At 64.5% G+C, this 16,695-nt stretch overlaps 2 protein-coding genes across 2 annotated transcripts; one reads left to right on the plus strand and one right to left on the minus strand.

Moving 5' to 3' along the window:
* The first annotated feature begins 1,909 nt into the window (after positions 1–1,909).
* Positions 1,910–13,415, plus strand: ADGRA2 (adhesion G protein-coupled receptor A2). The gene is made up of 18 exons (XM_042024882.1): positions 1,910–2,302; positions 5,196–5,267; positions 5,374–5,445; positions 5,598–5,669; positions 5,778–5,941; positions 6,009–6,222; positions 6,555–6,719; positions 7,277–7,478; positions 7,564–7,713; positions 7,844–8,005; positions 8,153–8,362; positions 8,431–8,632; positions 8,823–9,031; positions 9,166–9,293; positions 9,695–9,818; positions 9,925–10,070; positions 10,208–10,297; positions 10,551–13,415. Exons 1-18 carry the CDS (start codon positions 1,941–1,943, stop codon positions 11,749–11,751), a joined length of 3,945 nt encoding a protein of 1,314 aa, XP_041880816.1. The 5' UTR covers positions 1,910–1,940; the 3' UTR covers positions 11,752–13,415.
* An 86-nt stretch (positions 13,416–13,501) lies between these two features.
* Positions 13,502–16,525, minus strand: BRF2 (BRF2 RNA polymerase III transcription initiation factor subunit). The gene is made up of 4 exons (XM_042024883.1): positions 16,337–16,525; positions 15,698–15,757; positions 15,094–15,415; positions 13,502–14,553 (listed from the first exon to the last, which is right to left on the minus strand). The coding sequence occupies exons 1-4, from the start codon at positions 16,488–16,490 to the stop codon at positions 13,767–13,769; spliced, it is 1,323 nt and encodes a 440-aa protein (XP_041880817.1). The 5' UTR covers positions 16,491–16,525; the 3' UTR covers positions 13,502–13,766.
* Between the last annotated feature and the right edge of the window lie 170 nt (positions 16,526–16,695).

Consider the following 16,695-nt stretch of genomic DNA (forward strand, 5'->3'; position numbering starts at 1 on the left):
TCCCAGTGTGGCTCAGGGGCTGCTGGCCCATGACCCCCGTGTGCTGGGCTGGGGTGGCCTCGTGGGCACACTGATCCCATTGTATTTTGGGGGTTCTCAGTTAATATCCTGCAAAGGGACAATGCCAAGGACCCACACACGGCTCTGCTGCCTGTGGACATGTGGGAATGGAAAGTGCCGTGAAGCTTGATGAGAACTTCCTGGGGAAAAAAAGAAAAAAAAAAAAAACAAACCAAAAAAAACCCCCAAAAACCCAAATAGAAAACAATTTGGAACATAATATCCATGAAACTAGAGAAAACAAAACAAACCCGTGTTGGAGGATGTGGGTTGTAACTGGGGAGTGCGACCCAGATGGCTTCTGTGGGACAGGGAAGAAAAGAGCCAGGATCCCTACCCAGGAAGAATTCTGCCAGGAAGAAAAGTTTTGGGCAAACTGTCACTGTCAGCACAGCCTTTTTGTGCCAACCCCTCCTTTTAGTCAAGGATCTCTTCTCCTTGAGAAAGGACAGACCTGGGCAGCACCCACAGCTCAGGGTGCCCTGAACCGTGCGGGGTCCCGGCCTTTTTCTGGAGGGGCTCCAGGGGTGGCTTTGCCCTCGGCCGGGGTACCCCCGGGGAGGGTGTCGCTGGCTGCAGATCACGGGGGCAGCCGCTCCTGCTGGAAGCCAGGAGCGTTGCCTTTTAAGGCTGGAGCTGTGGTGTTAGGGCAGAGGTGCGGATGGTGCCGGGGGTCTGTGAGGAGAGCGACCGTCCCCGGGGGCCAGCCGAGGGCCGCGTTCCCAGTGCGGTGCAGGTCTGGTGCTCCGGCCCTGCCGGCTCTGCCACCACGCTGGAGCCACAGCTGCATCTCCCCGCACAGCCCGTGCTGTGGGTTGTGAAATCTCCTGCCGCTGGAATGAAAACCTCCTGGAGCCCTTGGGGCCCGCACGGCCTTGAGCAACAGCCCCCACCGACGGCCGTGACGGGGAACTGGGGCGCGCCATGGGCTGCTGGGGCTTTGCCAGGAGCGATGGAAACATCCCTGGAAGTTGTCCCCTGCTCTGGGAAGGGTCCTGGGCTGAGCCGGCACCGGTGCTCGCTGCTGGGGAGAGCCGAGCCTTGGCAAAGAATGCTCCCGGCAGGGAGGAGAGGGTCAGACATGGCCCTGGCCGTGGCAGCTCCGGCCGCCGGCGTGTGGAAGCAATTTGCAGCTGTCGGGGCCGCCGGACGTTTCCGCTCCCCGCCGGCCGGGTCGAGGGCCCCGCGGGCGCGCCGGTGCCCGGTGGCGGCTCCTCATTAGCACAGGATGCGGGGGCTGCGCTGCCAGACCCCGGCCCTTCCCTCCCACCCGGCCTGCGGGGGGCTGCACGTCCCGGTCGCGGTCCTGCCCCGAACCGAGCGCGGCGGCGGCTCCGCGGGCAGCGCGTCCGGAGGGGCCGGGCTGCAGCACACAGCGGCCATTCAGCCCGGCCGCCGAGCCCGCCCGTGTGTAAACAGCCCCGGCCCGGCCCTCAATGAGCCCTTTTTTCCCGCGGCTCCCCCCGGCCAGGGCTCCAGGATGCCCTCCCGGCCCGGCTGCCGCCTGCTCCCGCTCCGTCTCCGGGTCGCTTTGCCGGCGCTGGCGTCGCCGGTGCCCACGGGGCCGTACGGGAGCGCCGGGGAGCCAACGCTGGTCCCCGGGAGCTGGGTCTGGCTCTGCTAATTGCACTGATGAGCTTTAATGAGCTCCTGGCTGAATCGTCGGGTGCTGGCGCCCTCCGTCCTCTCCCATCACCCCACAAGGGGCCCTTTGGTCAGCAAAGCTGTTCATTTTGGGATAAAATGTCCTTGCTGGGATAGCCACAATGCCATGACCATCAGGAGCAGGCGGCCCCCTCCTGGCTGCAGGTCCTTGGGGTGTCCTCTTGGTGCTGGGGCGGGGGTCATCTCCTGCACGTGTAATTCCTTGCACCAAGGTGATGCCCCAGGAGCCAGCACGGGGATCCCGTGGCAGTCAGTCCAGGTGGTCCATGGCATGGAGACCACGCAGAGCATCCCAACACGGCCATTGCATTCCATGCTCCCACCTGGCCACGCAAGCCTGTCCCTGGAGTTCTCCACAGCCACCACCGCAGTGGCACCGCCAGGGCAGTGGCGTCTTGTGGGGGTCTGCCTGTCCTTACTCCCCTCCTGGGTCACCAGGGCACGGCTGGGGGTCTGTGACAGGTCAGGTAACGGGGCTGCCCCTCTCCCTCTGCTCTTCCCACAGGCTGCTGAGCAACAACAAGATCACGGTGCTGGAGAACGGCTCTTTCTTCGGGCTGCGGGCTCTGGAGAAGCTGTGAGTGAGGGTCGGGCAGGAGGGTAGAGGGCAGTGGGATGCAGACAGGGCTTCCACGGTGGATGGCAGCACCATCACTCGCTTTCGGCTCCTGATGTGCTGCAGCAGGACCAGCACCACAGCGCAGAATTTGCCACTGGCACCCACGGGCATCGCAGGGACCCCGGGAGCTGCCGTGGGGCGGGAGGCACCGGGGGGGCCGCGCTCTGTGAGGGCCGGTATGAAAAGCGACATTGTCCCCCCGAACAAAGTCAACTTTCTTATCTCTCCATGAAAGGCATCTCTATGGAGGGAGCTGTGAGGAGGGGAGATTTATGGCCCCCATATGGGTTTGATCTGTAGGTATGCAGGCACAGGGACCGGCACTGAGGGTGTTTTGTTCCCTGCCATGGCCCTGCGAGGGTCTCGCGCATTCCTGCACTGTGCGGGCTCCCGTGGAAATCCCCACGGGACTGTTTTTGGGGTGAGTGAAAAGCAGTCACCTTAGGGACACCATCCCACACAGCTGAGTCCTCCCCAGCACGGGTCGAGGTGTGGGGTCACCTCCTGCTCCGGGCACTGCACCCTCATGAACGGGAGGGATCATGGGACACAGGGGACGAGTCGTGGCGCAGCCGGGGGGCCGCAGCTGGGGAGGGCCATGGATCTGCAGCCCCCGTGTGCCCCTAAAGGTCGCCATGTCCTGGGAGAGCAACCGCCCCAGGTCACCTCCTGCTCACCACGGGGTCAGAGGAGGCCGGGGGGGGGGTGGGCAGCATTCCCCCACCCCGGCCGGCCACATTGCACTGTGCCACGCCTGATTGCCCTCGACAGGAGCCATAATTGTTTTCATCGGGTCGGTTTGGGGCCGCAGCACAGACGTGCCCCATGGGGAGCCCGTGCTGGCATGGCGGGGACACCGTGGGGGCTGCGGGGCCCCTCGCTTCTCATCCTGGGGCTGGCAAGGCCCCCACCCACCATGGCTACCCACCGTGGGTGCTTTGGAGTCCCAGCATAATGGGGAGAACCCATTCCCTGGATGTCAGCGGTGCCCCCAAGGACCACCTCCCCTCGGGCTTGGCATCTCCAGTGATTTGTAGCGGCGTAATGAGATTAATGAGTCTGAGTGGGGACGGTATGCGGCGGCGGCCGCGAGCGCTCATTAGCAGGGCCCCTCTTGGGAACGGCCCCGGGGAGATGCGAGGAGGCTCGGTGGGTGACAGCAGGGACAAGGATGGACTCAGTCCATCTGTCTGTCTGTCTGCTGGGCTGCAGCGGGTGCAGCCCAGCGTGCTCTGGGCGGTGAATCAGGATGGCTCAGGTCCTTGGTTTGCTGCAGTGGGGATCTCAGTGCACTCGTGGTCATTGGGGTCTCCATGCACGTGTGGTGGCGGGGTGTCCCCATGCACACGTGGCACTGAGCCACTGCTGGCTCTCACGCCTGCAGCTCACCCCGCCGGGGCTGGGGGAGGAGGGGGCTCGGGACAGGAGGAAATGCAAAGGCAAATGCGCAGAGCAGAGAAAGAGAGGAGCCTTATCGGAAATCAGCAGCAGCCCCGGCCGTGGCCCGCGGGAGGAAGTGCTTGAGTGAGGAAGGCTGCCCCTGGCCAAGCGCCGGGCTGGCTGCAAACCCCTGGGCCCCAGCACGGTCCCCGGTGGGTCCCATCCCCGGCTGGTGGTCCCTGCAGCACCCAGACCCCCCCAGACCTGAGCCAGGGGCCGCAAGTTTTGTCAGTGGATGCGTTTTGGCTGGCAGGGTGTGCTGGGGGTGTTCTGGGGCGTGGGAGTCCTTGGGACACGCAGCGGGGCAGGGGGCTGGTGCCGATGGTCTCTCCTGGCGCAAACAGGCGGGGTTTGCGGGACGGGTGTGTGTGGGGTGGATGTCGGCAGCGGGACTGCCGTCGGTGCGGCGGGTGCTGGCGGGGGCGGTGCAGGTGAGCGGAGCTGTTCCTTCAGCACCGGCGCTCACCTGTGCACACCTGCCCGCACGCCTGCCTGCACCGCCGGCCGCTGCCAGGACCTGCGTTTGTCCGTCAGGAACGCTGGGAAAGGCAGGCGTGGACAGGGCCGTTGCATCAGCCGGGAAGGGCCGGGATGACGCCGGCTGCGTTTCCTCTCCCTGAGGGGCCCCTCTCGCCTCTCCGGCGGGACTCCCCCCCGCACCCCGGGCCTGCTGGAAGGGGCTGCTCCGCTCCCCATCCTGGGCACTGGTTTGTGGCCCTCCAGCGGGGCTGTGGTTCACGGGGTGTCCCGAGGGCCGCAGGCAGAGCAGCGGGAGACCCAGCGACGAGCCTGTGGAGACTGCTATAAATAAACACGGATCCATATGGATCCCATTTCCTCTCCCGGACAGCGCCGGTGCTCAGCAGAAGTTGCCTCGGGTCCCAGGGGCTGGACAGAGTGGCCGATGCCACCAGCGCTCCCCGCTCTGTCAGCAGCCACCCCGCGCGGCTGTGCCAGGCGAGCCCCTGATCAGGCTAATTGCTCAAACGAGCTTCCCGAGGGCCGCAGAGCCCTGCTCTTATCCCGCAACAGGAGATAACCCGCCGGGATACCGCTGTTCTGGAAGCAATGCGGGGCCAATGCCAGCAGCCAGTGCCAGCGTGCAGGGACCCTCGGTGCTCCGCAGGGCACCCAGGGTGTGCCGAGGGGCTGGCATCCCCCCGGGAGCAGCGGGGAGCCTCGCGCCTTCCCTGCATCCCTCGGAGAGATAACGAGAGAGAAATGGGATGGAAAAGTGTTAATGAGGCCCTCGCAGGGGGTTGGCAGTACCTGGGGGGGGGGGGGGGCAAGGAAGGAGACGGGGGCTGGGGATGGAACGGGTGTGCTCTTGGCCTCGGCCTCCCCGTGCTGCGTCTCCTGGGGACGGGGCTCCCCACAGCGCACCCCAAGATCTGTGTCTGTCTCCCCACAGGGACCTGAAGAACAACCTGATCAGCACAGTTCAGCCCGGTGCCTTCCTCGGCCTCCCCGAGCTGAAGCGGCTGTAAGTGCCGGTGCAGCCCCTCGGACCACACCGGGCTGGCCCTGGGGACGACAACGGGGACAGTGGGGCAGTGCCAGCCCTGATGGCCCCTTCACTCGCCTTGCAGGGACCTCTCCAACAACCGCATCGGCTGCCTGAGTGCCAGCGTCTTCCAGGGGCTCCCCAACCTCCTCCGACTGTAAGTAGCTCCCTGGGGACATCCTGGCCAGCCCTGTCCCCTGTCTCCTGACAGTGAGGGGGTGTGTGGGCACAACAAGGGGCCTGGGAGGTGTCCCCTCTCCCAGCAGCTCCCTGGCCCTCTCCATGCCATCTTTCTCTCTTGTCCCACAGGAACATGTCCGGAAACATCTTCTCCAGCCTCCCGCCCGGTGTTTTTGACGAGCTCCCCTCCCTTAAAGTTGTGTGAGTTGGTGCCCTGGGATTTCAGCGCTCAGGGAGGCCCCTGCCAGGGGTCTCAGGGCTGGTGGGTGCCCCAGCCCTGCAGGTGCCCCGTGACACCATCCCTTGCAGGGACTTTGCCACCGAGTACCTGACGTGCGACTGCAACCTGCGCTGGGTGCTGCCCTGGGCCCGCGAGCGCCTGGCGCAGATCTCGGAGCGGACGGCGTGCGCGTTCCCCCGGCAGCTGCGCGGCATCGCCCTGCGCGGGGCGCGGGACGGGCAGCTCCGCTGCGGTGAGCCGGGGCCGGGGCGGGGGCGGCGGCGGCGGCGGCGGCGCGGGCTCACCTGTGTCCCCTGCAGCGGGAGCCCCGGAGCTGCACACCCACCACCTCATCCCGTCGCTGCGCCAGGTGGTTTTCCAGGGCGACCGGCTGCCCTTCCAGTGCACGGCCACGTACCTGGACAACAGCACCCAGATCCGGTGGTTCCACAACCGCGAGCCCGTGGAGGAGGATGAGCAGACGGGCATCATCGTGGAGGAGAGCCTCATCCATGACTGCACCTTCATCACCAGGTAAGGGATAGGGATGGGAATGGGATGGGTATGAGATTGGGATGGAGATGGAATTGGGATAGAGATGGGGACAGAGATTGGGATGGGATGGGGATGAGATGGGGACAGGGATGGAAATGAGATGGGGATGGCAATAGAGACCACATGGGGATGGGGACAGGGACGGACACTCGTGGGCACGGGGCTCACAGGTTTGTCGGTACCAAGTGCCGTGGGTGGGCTGCCGAGTGTGGGTACCTGCGGTGCTTCACGGCGTGTGTCCCCACGCCCCCAAGCTTGGGTGATCGCCGTGGGGTAGCCCCGCCGCGCCAGCCCGTCTCCTCTGCCCGCAGCGAGCTCATCCTCTCCAACATCCACGTCTCCGCCAACGGCGAGTGGGAATGCGCCGTCTCCACCTCCCAGGGTAACGTCAGCAAGAAGGTGGAGATCGTGGTGCTGGAGACCTCCGCATCCTACTGCCCTGCCGAGCGGGTCACCAACAACCGCGGGGACTTCAGGTGGGGACCGCGGTGGCGCAAGTGCTGTGGCGGGGGGGACACCCGTGGCCGGTGCCGCATGGACAGCGAGCGGTGCGTGCGGGGGCCTCTCCTCGCCGCAGGTGACCGCGCGTCTGGTAGCGATTATCGGCCGCGGGGAGCGCGGGCGCTTTTGAAGGGCTTCCCGTGCCGGCGGCGCAGCCTGGCTCCAGCAGCAGAGGTGTTGGAATTTCTCTGGCACGAGACGAAAGGCTCCGGGCGCCCGCCGTAACCCCGGCGGGGCCCTTACGGAATAGAAATTACTGGCACAGTCAATGTGGCTTAAATTAGCGGTACCCCCCCTCCCCCCCCCCGCCCGCTGCTTCCCCCTGCGCTGCCGGAGCCGAGTGGGATTCGGGATTGGAGAGAATGGGGGCTTTTGGGGGAGCATCACACGAGCGTCCCCAGAGCCCGGCGGCGGCGGCGGCTTGCGGAGGGGGTGCGGGTGGCGCTGCGCAGGGGCCGCACATGGGGAGCAGGCTCGGGGCGGGGCTGCTGGTGGCGGGTGCCCCGCGGTCACTGTGCGCTGGTGCCCGCAGGTGGCCCCGCACCCTGGCAGGGATCACAGCCTATCAGCCCTGCCTGCAGCACCCGTTCGCCGCGGGGCCGGCGGGCGCGGGCTCGGCGGGCGAGAAGCAGGCGTGGCGGCGCTGCGACCGCACCGGGCGCTGGGAGGAGGGCGACTACTCCCACTGCCTCTACACCAACGACATCACCCGAGTGCTCTACACCTTCGTGCTGGTGAGTGGGGGGCCCGGGGGCTCGGCTGGGCCGGAGGGGGCACAGCCGGTGACCGTGGCCCCGCCGTGGCCGTGCCGCCCCGCAGATGCCCATCAACGCCTCCAACGCCCTGACCCTGGCCCACCAGCTCCGCGTCTACACGGCCGAGGCAGCCAACTTCTCAGACATGGTTGATGTTCTCTATGTGGCCCAGATGATAGAGAAGTTTATTGGCTACGTGGACCAGATCAAGCAGGTAATGAGCACTGCGGGTGTCCCCTGCTTGCCCCAGTGCAGCCTGGTGCTTTTGGGGTGGAAAAGCATGAATTGGGGGATTTCCACGGGGGACGGCGGTAGCTCTTTGCAGAGCCGCTTGCTGTCCCCAGCTGACAGACGTGATTGTGGAGATGGCCAGCAACATCATGCTGGTGGACGACCACATCCTGTGGATGTCTCAGAAGGAGGAGAAGGCCTGCTCCAGCATCGTGCGCTCCCTGGAGAGGATCGCAGCCCACACACTGGGCAGCAACTCCCAGCACATGGCAGTGGTGAGGGGGAACATGGGGTGGGGCTGGGTACGGGGAGGATGCAGAGGGAGGAGTGGGTGGGATGCTGGTGTGGGGTCTCTGGCAATGCCAGGGGGGTCTCTGCCCGTGCCAGGGCTGATGACCACCCCACGGTGCTGTGCCTGGCAGAACTCTCGCAACATCGCCTTCGAGGCTTACGTGGTAAAGCCCGAGAGCTACGTGGGGCTGAGCTGCGTGGCATTCCAGCGGCGGGAGGGGGTCCCCCCAGGACGTCCCCCCTCGGCCGAGCAGGGGGCCGAGCCCATGCCCGACCAGCAGCTCAGGCTCCGCTGCACCACGGGGCGGCCCAACGTCTCCCTGACCAGCTTCCACATCAAGGTACAGGAATGCCGGGGGTTGGGGGGCTGGGGGTTGGCCCCTGCTCACCAGTGACCATGCACCCGCAGAACAGCATCGCCCTGGCCTCCATCCAGCTGCCCCCCAGCCTCTTCGCCAGCCCAGTCCCAGCCATGCCGGGGGCCGACTGCAAGCTCCAGCTGCTGGTCTTCCGCAACGGGAAACTCTTCTGCAGCACCGGGAACTCCTCCCGCCTGGCCGACGATGGCAAACGCCGCAGCGTGGCCACCCCCGTCATCTACGCTGGAACCTGTAAGGGCGGCATGGGGGGTGCCCTCTGGGGCTCCCTGGGGCATTGTGCTGGTGCCCCCGCAGTGCAGCGGCATCCCCAGGGTCCTCATGGGGAGATGGCAGTGTGCCTGTGGGATGTGGAGAGTCCCCTGTGCCCAGCCCCTCTGGGGGCGTCACTTGTCCTGCTGACCAGGTTTCTCTGTGGCTGCAGATGGCTGTGGAGTGGGGAACCTGTCAGAGCCAGTGGCTGTGTCCCTGCGACACCCCGGGGAGGGCACGGACCCCGTGGCTGCGTACTGGAACTTCGAGGTGCTGGGAGGCATGGGGGGCTGGAGCGCCGAGGGGTGCCAGCTGGCCGCCCGCGAGCCCAATGTCACCTCCCTGCACTGCCGGCACCTCAGCAACGTGGCCGTGCTCATGGTAGGTGCCTGGCGAGCAGCAGGGTGGGAGTGTTGCTGCGGTGGGGAGTGGGGGAGCTGCAGGAGGGTGGTGGGGTGGGTCAGGGGCACAGGGAGGGTGCTGTGGGGTCTGACGGGCTGTGCTGTGCTGTGCAGGAGCTCAGTGGGTTCCCCAGCGAGGCACAAAGTGCTGCCGAGGTGCTGCACCCGGCCATGTACACCTGCACGGCCGTGCTGCTGCTCTGCCTCTTCACCACCATCATCACCTACATCGTCCACCACGGGTGAGGGAGCGTCTCGGTGCCTGTGGTGGGGGTCTGCGGGCTGTGCTGGGGTGGGTATCTCTTTGGGCAGCGGGAGGAGCTCCCCAGGTGCCAACAGCCAGGAGAAGGTGTGCGGGGATGGCCATCCAGTGACACGGCCCTTTAGGACATGGGTTCTCAGGCGATGACCCTCCAGGAATGTGCTGCCCGGCAAGTGGCACTGCCCCAGGTGCCCTGGGTCCTGGTCCTTCGCCCATGTGCAGGCACGCACCTGTACATCTCCTCCTCCAGCCACGCTCCATGGCCAGGGACAGGCTGTTGGTGCATCCCCCCAGATGCAGGATTTGTGCCGAAGGGAGCCGTGGCTCTCCCGGGGTCGGGCTGGAGCTCATAGGTGCCCACTGTGCCTCTTGCTCTTCCAGCACCATCCTCATCCCGCGGAAGGGCTGGCACATGCTGCTTAACCTCTGCTTCCACATCGCCATGACGGCCGCCGTCTTCGCAGGAGGCATCACCCTCACCGGCTACCGGGCCGTGTGCCAGGCCGTGGGTACCGGGCAGAGCCCAGCACCGCGGGGTCCTGTGGGACAGGGACTGGGGGGCACGGCCATGTCTGCAGCATCCCCTCCCCAACCGAGGCCTCCTCCCGCAGGTCGGCATCATCTTGCACTACTCGTCCCTCTCCACGCTGCTCTGGATGGCAGTGAAAGCCCGAGTGCTCTACAAGGAGGTGACCTGGAAGGCGCCGCAGCAGCCGGACGGGGACACGTCCCAGGCAGCCCCCAGACCCATGCTGCGGTATGGACTCCCCTTGCCCTTGCTCCGGCCCCGCGGGGGCATCTCCAGGGGCTGGGGTGGGACTTGCTCTTCTGGACAAGCCCATCCTGCGCTCTCCCACGGGCTCCAGGTGTGCAGTGACACTTCCCCCCCCCCAGGTTCTACCTGATCGCTGGCGGGATCCCCCTCATCATCTGTGGGATCACAGCAGCTGTCAACATCCAAAACTACCATGACAACAACCCCTAGTAAGTGCCGCTGCTTGATCCTTCATTCCTCCCACATGGGTGGCCTCCCTCTGCTGGGGCAGGGGAACTGGTGGCACTGGGAATCTGGAGAAGTTTGGGAAAAGGTCGGTGAGGTTTTTCCCGAGAGTTACCCGTATACTGGGAAAAAATCATCCAGACAGTGAGCACGGCTCCACAGAGCCCGTGCCATCAGGGCAGGGGTGCCAAGCAGCTCCACACCACGACCCCTCAGAGCCCCTCTCCTCCCGCACAGCTGCTGGCTGGTGTGGCGGCCCAGCCTGGGCGCTTTCTACGTCCCCGTGGCTTTCATCCTGCTCGTCACCTGGATTTATTTCCTCTGTGCCGGGCTCAGCCTCCAGTGCCGACCCTCACACCGGAAAGACATCCCAGAGCCGCTGGAACCACCGCCACGGCTGGGGGGGACCAGCGACCTCCTGACAGACTCTGGGTCCATCTCGGTGACGCTGCACTCGGGGCCGCCCTGCCCCGAGGGGGACGGTGTCTACTCTCTGCGGGTGCAGTTCTGGGCACTGGTGGCCACCCACGCCCTGTACGTGGCCCTGTGGACGTTCGGCGCCATGGCCGTGTCCCAGCGCTGGTACCTGAACATCGTCTTCAGCTGCCTCTACGGCGTCACCGCCGTGGCGCTGGGGCTCTTCATCTTCGTCCATCACTGCCTGCGGCGCCGGGACGTGCTCAGCTCCTGGTTCTCCTGCTGCCCGTCGTACCGGAACGCGCTGCCCATGCAGGCCTACGTCCACCCCGGGCTGGGGCCAGAGGACGGCTCGCAGGTCTTCATCGGCTGCGACCCAGACGCCGCTCGCTCCGGCGCCTCCTCCTCCTCCTCGCCCAGCAGCGCCGGCTCTGCCGGGGGCCGCTGCAAACTCACCAACCTGCAGGTAGCCCAGAGCCAGGCGGACGCTCGCCCGGCGCCCTGCCCGGAGCCGGACCCTGCCGACGGGAAGCCCGTCAGGCACACCAGCAACCTCCACGGCCGCAGGAGCCACCGGGGCAGAACTAAGCCGTGCCGGGACGGGAAGCACCACCGCTTGAAAATGCTGCGGGGCCCCTCGGACCACCCGTCCAGCGAGAGCGGGAGCCTCCACAACAGCCACTCCGAGAGCTACCCCAGCGGCAGGACCAGCCCGGCCAGCGGCGGCCGCGCGGGGCCGCGGGCGGCGCAGGATGGGGAGGCGGTGCCCAGCCCCTCGGAGGGCAGCGACGGCGGGCGGCGGGTGCCCGACTTCGCCGAGGCTCGCCGGAGGAGCGGCAGCCGGGACAACCTGCGGCCGGGCGGCAGCGCCGAGAGGGAGGCGAAGCGCCGCTCGTACCCCCTCAACGTGGGCAGCCACAACGGCGGCCTCAAGGGCAGCAAGTACGACATCAACCTGGCCAGCGCCGACAGCGTGGCCGGCATGAAGACAGGCCTGTGGAAGAGCGAAACCACCGTGTGAAGGTGGGGAAGGACCAACGGCCGCAGCGTTTTCCTGCGGGAGCCGCGGCCGGAGCTGCTCGGGCCATGGCGGTGGCAGCGCTGCGGGAATCACCACATGCACTAGCAGGGGTGGGCGGCACGGCCGGCGGCTCCGGCTCCCCCGGGCACAGCGCGATCCATCTCCCCGAGGAGGCTCCGAGCTTCCCGCCGCGGTGCCGGCGGCTCCAGGCAATCCTTGCCCGTCAGCAGCCAGAATTGCAGCCGTGCTTTAATCACTCCTGCATGTCACTTGAGATTGATCCTAAATGCTATTTTATATTATACAGAGGAAACGTCTATTTTTCAAAGCTATATTATTGAATGTATATATGTATAGACAGAGCCGTAAGTGACGCGAGGGCCCCGCTCCCGCCCCTGTGCCCTGGGAGCGGGCGCTGGGCCAGGGCCCACTCGTGCCACGACTGCAATATTCCCGCTGAGGGACCACTCCAAGTGCCCTTTACGTCCAGGCACCGCAGCCCCAGCCTGAGCAAACTGCTTCTGGAGAGCAGCTGCTCCCTCTGGAATGTTCCTACCCGCGTGTCAGCCCTGGGGGTTGGGCGGTGCTGAAGCCATATCGAAAAGCCAAGCACAAGGTAAGAGGAGCCTCAGCTCCAAGGTGAGGCGATTGTCTGCACTGCTTTAATGCCAGACACTAAAATAACGGCCAGAAAAGGCTCCCAGGCCCTCAGAGGCTCAAGCCATGCAGTGGGGTGGGCTGGCAGAGCTGTGCTGCTGCTGGAGCCAGGACTGACCCTCTGTGCCAAAGCACCAAAGAACCAAGATGTGGGAGAGACCCAGAGCAGCTCTGTGTCCTTAATCCAGGGGCTCAAGCTCAGAAAAGACCTAGGCTTGCTCTTAAGAAGGCAGAGACCATTCTGGGGAGCAGGGACCATTCCTGGGAATGCAGGAGAATGATGCCAAGGAATTGGGGACCTTCCTCGGACAGTTCCCATGGTGCAAAGGGCTGGAACCTGGATAAGCACTTATTGTTCCCACTGAAAAACAAGTCTCTCCTTTTTCCCAGCACACAGGTAAAGCAGCCAGGCCGCAGAGAGGCTGCAGCAAAGCACAGGAGGAAGGTGGGAGCCTGGTGCCTCCCCTGCTTCAGTTTCCCCTCCATGCAAATGAGTTTAATTATGTAGCTACCTCCGAGGGGTCGTGGGGCTGGCAGGGCCACGATGGGGGGAGGAAAAAGCACTTAGTGGGGATCAGTCTCCCCTGGGAACCACTCACCCCACAGGGCTGGGGCACCCCTGGGCTTAACATGCCACTGCCTGCCTGCCTCGGCTTCTCTGCCCAATTAAATGTTTAAATATTTCATTGTCCCTGGTATTTAACACAGTTCAAACCCTTGCTGTGGCTCCTGCAGCCTCCCCAGCCTGGCTGATGCCCCATGGTTCTATCGCTTGCTGCATTGTGACAGTATTAGAGAAAAAGCTTTGTATTCTTAATTACACTTTGTTTTGTCTGTTTACAAGCGAATGACATATCAACAGAGCTTCCTGCAATATCCGGGGGGAGGGAAGGGAAATATGCCAAAGAAATGCCTTTAAGGGGGTCTTTTTGCATTTTTATATGAATAGAATGTTTCTAGCAGATATGTTTTGTTTAATATATTAAAGATATGTCAATCTGCCAAGATCTGCTGTTACTTCTCTCAGACTTCATGTTCAAATACAGCCTGGCCTGCAGTTTTTTGACCCTCACAAAGTCATTCTGCTGAAGAATGAGAAGTTCGTGCCTGCCCTGGAAAACCTGGCACCTGCACCTTTATTTATTTATAACAGAAATGTAACATGACCTGAAGCAGTCACTCCATAAAAAGCTCCATTTTGGTCCAGCATATTGAGGAGGACCCAGCCTGCTCCCTCCCCACGGCCTCATTCCCTCGGTGACTGTCACTGCAGCACACTCACTCTGTCCCTGGTGGGCTTCACACTTTTGGTCCCAAAACTCTCCCTGGCAGCACTATCCTCTGGGCCATGGCCACCCTCACAGCCAGGCCTTGGCCTTCCTGAAGGCCCGGATCTCCTCAGGGCTCCGCAGGTACTGCTCGATCTCAGTGTCTGAGATGGGCTCGTCGCCCGTGGCAGCCGAGTCCGGAGCGCTCGGAGCTGCCGGACGCAGTCTCTTCCTCGGGTGGATGAGGCAGGGTGGGAGCAGGGGCCTCAGGGTGCCCCCACGCTGGCGTTTCCCTGCCACGGGACAGCCTTTCTGTGCCACCGGAGGAGAGCTGGGAGAGCCCTGGCCTGGGGAATCCTGGCCTGGGGAGTCCTTATCCAGGGAGTTCTTATCCAGGGAGCCCTGGCCCATGGAGTCCTGGCCTGGGGAGCCGTGGCCCGGGGCTGTGTCGTGATGCTCCTCCCCGTCCTGCTGGCTGAAGGCGTTTTTCAGCAGGAACACCCGGTGCTGCAGCAGGTCCCCAATGTGCTTCACCACCGTTTTCTTGTCCAAGGTGAAGCCGCGCAGCCAGGAGAGCTGGGAGGCCATTCCCAGCAGGATCTCCAGCAGCTCCTTCAGCCTGAGGTGGGCTGGCGGGGGCAGATCCACCCCTGCCAGGCGGCAGAACCGCGCCAAGGGGCAGGAGAGGCGCGGGCCGGGCCGCAGCGACTGCCACGCCAGGAACACTGCGGCCGTGACGATGGGCACGGGGTGCCGGCCGGTGACCAGCCACGTCTCGCTGGCCAGCTCCACAATGCCCATGGTCCGGGCCAACAGCTTCTCCTTGTCCTCCAGGAACGGCGCAGGGACGTTGGCCGCGGGCTGGAACAGCCGGAAGCTGCGGGAGCAAAGAGGCCACGGTCAGGGGAAACCTGGGACACCAGGCTCCAGGGGGGCCTTTGGGACAAACACACCCTGCTCCTGCCACGGGCTGCTGCTCATGGACATCAGGAGGAATTTCTTTATGGAAAGGCTTCTCAGGCATTGGAATTGCTGTCAGGGAGGTGTTGGAGTGCCCATTCCTGGAGGTGTCCAAGGAAGGCCTGGACATGGCACTCAGTGCTCTGGGCTGGGTGACAAGGTGGGCATCGGGCACGGGTTGGACTCGATGGCCTCAGAGATCTTTTCCAACCTCAGTGACTCTGGGATTCTGTGATTCATGGTGCCTCCCTGAGCATCTCTCTGCCCTCTCCAAACTGAGGAGAACGGGGAAGGATGAGGATGACAGCCCAGGTGTGACAAGGGAGGGACAAAAGGCAGCCCAGCTTGAGCACACACATCTGTGTCACACCTCAGCCCTGCCCACAGCCACATTTCGGCCTCTCCACCCACCCAAGACAAACAAGGGCTGCGAAATGGTTGGAAGGGGCCCCATCACCTGTTCAGGTGCGTTGTCACCAGGTCTGCCAGGCTCAGGGCGGGCACGGAGAGCCCCAGCTCCTTCTGCAGGCTCAGGTAGACGCTGGCGAACAGGTCCTGCTTCGCGTACAGGAGGGAGCAGATGGTGCCCATGGTCAGGGGCCAGTTGTGCTGGCGGCACGTCACGAACACGCAGCAGCCCCCCAGCAGCTCCTTCTTCTCCAGGCTGACCAGGTGGAAGGTGGGGAGCTGCACAGCCCTCTGGAAGTAGGACACGGCCGTTTCCTCAAACACTGCTGGGAGCTGCAGGACTTTGCAGAGGTCCTGGACCCGCCGGATCCCTGCAGGAAGATGCTGCCCTCAGACATCGGATCAAGCAATTTCTCCTCAGAACTGCAGCAGGCAGCGTTCACCCAGCCCCGGCACGGGCACAAGCAGCCCCACAGATGGCACTAAAACACCTCCCAGGCCCTCAGGGCAGGGGAGGCACCGGCTGGATGCAGCACCGACTGCCCTCCCCCCGCTCTGCCGCCAGCTCCGAAGGGTTTTTAACACTTTTTTACCATTAGCAACAAACTGGAGCAGCAGCCAGGAGGATCGGGGTGTGGAGGAACTGCTCTTACCTCGCTGCAGGCAGCGGCTCAGCTGCTCCTTCTGGCCAGTGCTCTGGGAATAGGCCACCTCTGGAAAACAGGGTTGGATCAGTCAGTCTTGCAGGGAATCCAGGGGACAGAGTCGTTCGGCTCTGCGGCAACCAGATGCCCACAGAACCGGATTCCAACAATCAGAATTGTTTGAGGGCCCCGAGTTAGAGCAGCACAGGCAACACTGAGCTGTGGGATCTCCTCCGAGCCATGCCTTCTCTACAGACAGAGCCAGGCAATGGCCTCGGGGCTGCTCCACTGCACTTAAAGCTCTTCTAAGAGGTTTAAATGAGATGGTAATAATTTCTTTTAATAATAAGCGATTCCACACTTTAAATTAAAAGTTCATCACCGGCTCCAAGCCTAAACCCTGGCAGGGAAGTGCTGCGGGTGTGCCCCATGATGGAAAACCCTGATGGTGTTCGGGGGGACGGAGGGAGAGGAAGCGGCCTCTCTGACCCGACAGTGCCCAGCGGGCACCGGGAGAGCCCCGCGCACCGAGACACAGCTCAGGAAAGCGCTTCGCTTCCCGGACCGACTCAGAGAGGCCCAAACGCGCTTCGCACGGTCGGTTCTGCACCACCCCGCGCCCGGACGCTCCCGGTTCCAGTGCCGCACCCCGCAGATGCTCCTCCTCGGTGTAGGTGGTGGTGAGGAGCCCCTCGGCCAGGACGCAGCCGCAGGCGGCGCAGACCAGCTGCTGCTGCGCGTAGTGCGCGTCCTCCACCAGCGCCGCCGACCCGCATTCGGGGCACCGGCCCCGCGCCGCCATCGCCGCCGCCGCCGCGCTGGGGGAGCGCCGGGGCGGGCGCACCACCAACAGCCAATAGCGGCGCCGCCCGGCCCCAGCCCACCAATAGCGGCACAGCTCGCAGTGCCTCCCGTCGCCCGCCCGGCCGAGGCGCCGCCCGCGCTCGCTGCGTTCCGCCCCCGCGAGTTCCGCCGGGCAGGAGGCCCCGGGGCCTGCGGAGGGCGGC

Source organism: Corvus kubaryi, unplaced genomic scaffold (assembly GCF_017639235.1).
Source record: "Corvus kubaryi isolate FWS band 111438036 unplaced genomic scaffold, C.kubaryi_AGA036_p1.0 37265, whole genome shotgun sequence".
Classification (NCBI taxonomy): Eukaryota; Metazoa; Chordata; class Aves; order Passeriformes; family Corvidae; genus Corvus; species Corvus kubaryi.

Coding starts and splice junctions, on each gene's coding strand:
- ADGRA2 (XM_042024882.1), top strand. CDS start 1,941: ATGCCCCAGGAGCCAGCACGGGGATCCCGTGGCAGTCAGTCCAGGTGG. Junction 5,268..5,373: donor CTCCCCGAGCTGAAGCGGCT/GTAAGTGCCGGT, acceptor CTCGCCTTGCAG/GGACCTCTCCAACAACCGCA. Junction 8,006..8,152: donor ACTCCCAGCACATGGCAGTG/GTGAGGGGGAAC, acceptor TGTGCCTGGCAG/AACTCTCGCAACATCGCCTT.
- BRF2 (XM_042024883.1), bottom strand. CDS start 16,490: ATGGCGGCGCGGGGCCGGTGCCCCGAATGCGGGTCGGCGGCGCTGGTG. Junction 15,758..16,336: donor CGAGGAGGAGCATCTGCGGG/GTGCGGCACTGG, acceptor CCTGTTTTCCAG/AGGTGGCCTATTCCCAGAGC. Junction 14,554..15,093: donor GTGACAACGCACCTGAACAG/GTGATGGGGCCC, acceptor TTGCTCCCGCAG/CTTCCGGCTGTTCCAGCCCG.